The sequence below is a fragment of the Ambystoma mexicanum genome, chromosome 6p (genome assembly GCF_040938575.1).
Source record: "Ambystoma mexicanum isolate Mex_15411 chromosome 6p, UKY_AmexF1_1, whole genome shotgun sequence".
Taxonomy (NCBI): domain Eukaryota; kingdom Metazoa; phylum Chordata; class Amphibia; order Caudata; family Ambystomatidae; genus Ambystoma; species Ambystoma mexicanum.
Genome location: NC_090935.1, coordinates 776,856,920 through 776,861,868, shown reverse-complemented (window position 1 = coordinate 776,861,868; position 4,949 = coordinate 776,856,920). Strand labels below are relative to the sequence as shown.

The following is a 4,949-nucleotide window of genomic DNA, read 5'->3' as shown; positions in this document are numbered from 1 at the left end:
TGAGTGTGCCGTGCGAACAAAGCACACACCTGCCAGTGTCTTGAAATGAGAAAAGAAGCCGTGCGTTCTCAGAGCTAGTGAGGGCGACGGCACCTCCCGCCGCTGTCCATGGTGCTGCTCGGGAGATCACAGCTCAGCACCGAATACTGCACCTGCGTGCATCTCGGCTTTAACTGCGAGCCTGAAACTGCGCCGCGCACCTGCAGTGATAAGACACGAGTGGTTCGTTATCACAGACCCCGACAGTCGACACCATTCTGTGATCTAAATGGAAGTGCCAGGTTTCCTGTACACATATTTCAATGGGATGCGCGAGAAACATCCACGGCTGTGATGACAAGAAAGTGTGCGCCAAGTACACAGTAAGTTCACACACAAATCACTGCACGCCCAGCCATGTGCTCCCCGGAGATGTGCTCTTGAGAAGTGCGGTGGGTATTCCTGAATCCCCTGCCGTGTGCCGAGTAAGCGCGCCTTTGCATATGGAAAGCATGTCCCCGTGGGAAATCTATACCCACCCACCTCTCAGCAGCTGGCGCAGCGCTGGCGGAATCAAGTGTGTGTGGCTGCTGTATCGGGGGAGGTCGGGCGTCGTGGGGGCTCGCTGAATGCCCAGCCCACCGTGGGGGGAAAAGGGACGTCAGACGGTAGAGCATGGATAGAGTATATAAACAGGTGCCCCCTCACACGCATGCTGCCAGAGAGCGCGTGCCTGCCCGCGGGCTGTACAGGGAGAGAAAAAGAGAGGGACTCGTGCGCGAGATGGGGGACGTCTTCGGCTTAGAGAGTTTCTCCTCAGGTGTCGGCAACTTTTCCGCGGGCGACTTTCCTTGCGCCCTGCTCCGGCCTCTGAATGTATCGTCTATGCTCTCCAACACCAGCGTTCGGGCCGGAGCGGAGCCGCCCAGGGGCGCCCCCTACAACCGCCCGCTGCGCATCCTGAGCATGGGGCTGATCCTGGCCGCCGCGCTTCTGGGCAACAGCCTGGTGCTGCTGCGCACCTGCAGCCGGGGCGGCCGCCCCAAGCGCCGCAAGATCGACTTCCTGGTGCGGCAGCTGGCCATGGCGGACCTATACGTGTCGGCGGTGACCCTGCTCTCGCAGATGGTCTGGGAGCTGCTGGAGGACAAGTGGCTGGCCGGGGACTTGGCCTGCCGCCTCTTCAAGGTGCTGCAGGTCTCCGGCCTCATGGCCTCCTCCAACATGATCGCCGTGATGGCCCTGGAACGCCAGCGGGTGGTGCTGCGGCCGCTGGGCACCCCGCTGCCCGCCCGTGCCATGGCGGCGGGAGGCTGGCTGCTGGCGCTGCTGCTGTCCGTTCCGCAGGCCTTCGTTTTTGAGTTGCGCGGGCGCCACTGCCTCAGCACCTTGCGCAGGCCGCCCGCCTGGCACTTCCAGGCCTACATCCTGTACGGGGCATGCACCGTCTTCCTGGCGCCTTTCTGCATCCTGTGCGTGGCCTACAGCCGCATCCTGTGGGTCATCTGGCGCAAGAGGGGTTTCGAGCGCGCCCCGGGCCAGGCGCCACCGCTCAGGCTGACGGCAGCCAACAGCACAATCCCCCGCGCCCGCATCAAGACCCTCAAAATGACGCTGGTGATCATCGCCCTCTTCGTGCTCTGCGGACTGCCCTACTTCGTGGTGGAGCTGAAGCTGGCCTTTGGGCACCCCACGGGCCTGGACGCCGAGGTCATGGCCGTGCTGGGTATCTTCGTGGTGACCAACAGCGCTGTCAACCCCTATGTCTACCTGTGCTTCCGCTCGGGAGGGGTGCACTTGCGCCGCCTGGAGCACCGCCTCTGCCCGCACTGCTGCTGCTGCCTAGAGGGGCCCAGGGGGCCGGAACGGGCCTTCCGTCGCTGCCGCCGCCGCCAGGGGGAGCCCTTTTACCTACCGGGAGCCTTCTCTTTTTCCTCCAGCGACAAGAAAGAACCGTCTAGCACCACCACAACCGAGCTGGAAACCACCGGGGTCTCCTTCTTCATGGGCCAGCCGGTGTCCTTCAGGAAGTGCCCAGAAGCCAGCAGAAGCGCTGCGTGTGACTGTTCCTTCTAGCACACCCTGCCTGGTGCATCCTGGATGCACTCACACAGTCAGGGGTGCGTCGGCTGAACTTTATCTGAGAGTGTGAAGACACAGGGGTCCCCAGAACTGGAGTATAGCGAGCATAGACGTGCTTTGAGGCAAGCCTGTTTTCTGAGGTGAGGCGCTACACCAGCTCGCCCGCAAGCCGGCTGCATCGCTGGAAGGGACATGGTTCGCATGCCAAGCAGCGGTCAACAAGTCCTTCAGATGTACCTCTTTGCTCAGAAGTACTTTGGGTTTTCTTAAAAGAGGAGCAGTTTATCAACATATGGGTCAAGTGTAATCCGCGCTAGATTCCGGCAGCATAATGGGGTTTACAAAGAGCAGACTTTATCCAAAGCCCGCCCTCCCCACCCCACCCAGCAGCCCCCGTGCCACCGTACCGCAGGTGGGTGGCATTTAAAAGCAGCATCTCTAAGAACAAACCCCTCGAGTCACACCAATCGCGTGTGAAGTTCCCACCTTGGCACACAGCCCCCACCCCCCCTTGGACACTGACTTCTTACTCCTGCCCACGTCTCCCCACGGAGCCTTGGCGCTCAGCAGTACTGCACCCCCCCCCCCCCCCCCCCCGGCGGGAAGGGCTGTGGCTGCACGGCGTGGCACACCTGCCCGGTCGGCTCTCCACATCGCGATCACCGAACCGAGGAGACGAGAGGACTCTGCTTTACTCACATTGGACAACTTTTATAGTATGTGTAAATAAGGCTGGCTGTTTTCCAGTTCTTTATAGCTGGGGCTTTTATTTTAGTAACTAGTGCTGTGCAGTTGACGGTGGAGGAAGGCTCGTTCAGGTTGCCTCACCGACCCCGGGTTGGGGAGGCGGGCGGGGTGGTGAGTAGTGCCGGAAGCGGCGCCTGGTTCTGGGAGTCTCTCGCGCGGGTCCGATGAAGGGCCGCGTGTCGGAGCTGAAGGCCGGGCTGCAGGGGCCGACCTCTGCCGACGCTTCTGTCTGAAGCTCCGCCAGCGCTTTGAAGGGCGGCCCCTGCCCTTGCCCACCTCCCCAACTCTTCTCACAAGAGAAAGGGCGCGAGGGGGAGGACGATCAAAGGGAATGTTTGAAAATGTCAACCCTACTAACGAGGGCGGAACCTTTCTTCTAATATCACTGTTCCCGGAAATTAAAAAGACGGTACTTCTACTAGGCCCATGTGTGTTTTCTTGCAATAAAAGGTGCCTTTTTCTTGGAGAGTCTCTCTTTTGTTCAGTGTGCGTGTAGTGCTTTGCATGTTTCATGCACTTGCCAAGTGTCAATTCTTTCCTCTGGTCGGCATTTCAACCGACAGTCTGCACATTTCCACATCAGAACCTTTCAGCAAAGGCCCAGCACCTGCAATTAAAATAAAACGTCGTGAACAGTATATACCAAACCGTGCTCAGCGCACCCAAGAAGTCCAGTGGCAGAGGAACGAACGCCTCGACACAGAAACAAGAGTCCAACCGTTTCAGGAAGGTGCGGGTTTCAGAGACCCCTGCACGCACCACAAACCCGGGCGGTGTGTGTGGTGTCGCTCTCGCGTGACCTGTTCCAGAATCTTCTGTGTGAATCTTGAGCGCGCGCGAGGAAGGTAGAACGGTGGCAGTGTGGAGAAGGAGGGAGGGAGAGAGCGGCATGGAAGGTAGAACGGTGGCAGTGTGGAGAAGGAGGAGAGAGAGCGGCATGGAAGGTAGAACGGTGGCAGTGTGGAGAAGGAGGGAGGGAGAGAGCTGCATGGAAGGTAGAACGGTGGCAGTGTGGAGAAGGAGGGAGAGAGCGGCATGGAAGGTAGAACGGTGGCAGTGTGGAGAAGGAGGGAGGGAGAGAGCGGCATGGAAGGTAGAACGGTGGCAGTGTGGAGAAGGAGGGAGAGAGCGGCATGGAAGGTAGAACGGTGTCAGTGTGGAGAAGGAGGGAGGGAGAGAGCGGCATGGAAGGTAGAACGGTGGCAGTGTGGAGAAGGAGGGAGGGAGAGAGCGGCATGGAAGGTAGAACGGTGGCAGTGTGGAGAAGGAGGGAGGGAGAGAGCGGCATGGAAGGTAGAACGGTGGCAGTGTGGAGAAGGAGGGAGGGAGAGAGCGGCATGGAAGGTAGAACGGTGGCAGTGTGGAGAAGGAGGGAGGGAGAGAGCGGCATGGAAGGTAGAACGGTGGCAGTGTGGAGAAGGAGGGAGGGAGAGAGCGGCATGGAAGGTAGAACGGTGGCAGTGTGGAGAAGGAGGGAGGGAGAGAGCGGCATGGAAGGTAGAACGGTGGCAGTGTGGAGAAGGAGGGAGGGAGAGAGCGGCATGGAAGGTAGAACGGTGGCAGTGTGGAGAAGGAGGGAGGGAGAGAGCGGCATGGAAGGTAGAACGGTGGCAGTGTGGAGAAGGAGGGAGGGAGAGAGCGGCATGGAAGGTAGAACGGTGGCAGTGTGGAGAAGGAGGGAGGGAGAGAGCGGCATGGAAGGTAGAGCGGTGGCAGTGTGGAGAAGGAGGGAGGGAGAGAGCGGCATGGAAGGTAGAGCGTTGGCAGTGTGGAGAAGGAGGGAGGGAGAGAGCGGCATGGAAGGGAGAACGGTGGCAGTGTGGAGAAGGAGGGAGGGAGAGAGCGGCATGGAAGGGAGAACGGTGGCAGTGTGGAGAAGGAGGGAGGGAGAGAGCGGCATGGAAGGGAGAACGGTGGCAGTGTGGAGAAGGAGGGAGGGAGAGAGCGGCATGGAAGGTAGAACGGTGGCAGTGTGGAGAAGGAGGGAGGGAGAGAGCGGCATGGAAGGTAGAACGGTGGCAGTGTGGAGAAGGAGGGAGGGAGAGAGCGGCATGGAAGGTAGAACGGTGGCAGTGTGGAGAAGGAGGGAGAGAGCGGCATGGAAGGTAGAACGGTGTCAGTGTGGAGAAGGAGGGAGGGAG

The 4,949-nt window shown here is 60.1% G+C and overlaps 1 protein-coding gene across 1 annotated transcript; it reads left to right on the top strand.

Moving 5' to 3' along the window:
* The first annotated feature begins 663 nt into the window (after positions 1-663).
* Positions 664-3,252, top strand: GPR150 (G protein-coupled receptor 150). The gene has a single exon (XM_069626548.1). It carries the CDS (start codon positions 763-765, stop codon positions 2,053-2,055), a length of 1,293 nt encoding a protein of 430 aa, XP_069482649.1. The 5' UTR covers positions 664-762; the 3' UTR covers positions 2,056-3,252.
* The last annotated feature ends 1,697 nt before the right edge of the window (positions 3,253-4,949 follow it).

What these genes read in the sequence shown, in the direction of transcription:
- GPR150 (XM_069626548.1), top strand. Translation starts at nt 763, where the DNA reads ATGGGGGACGTCTTCGGCTTAGAGAGTTTCTCCTCAGGTGTCGGCAAC.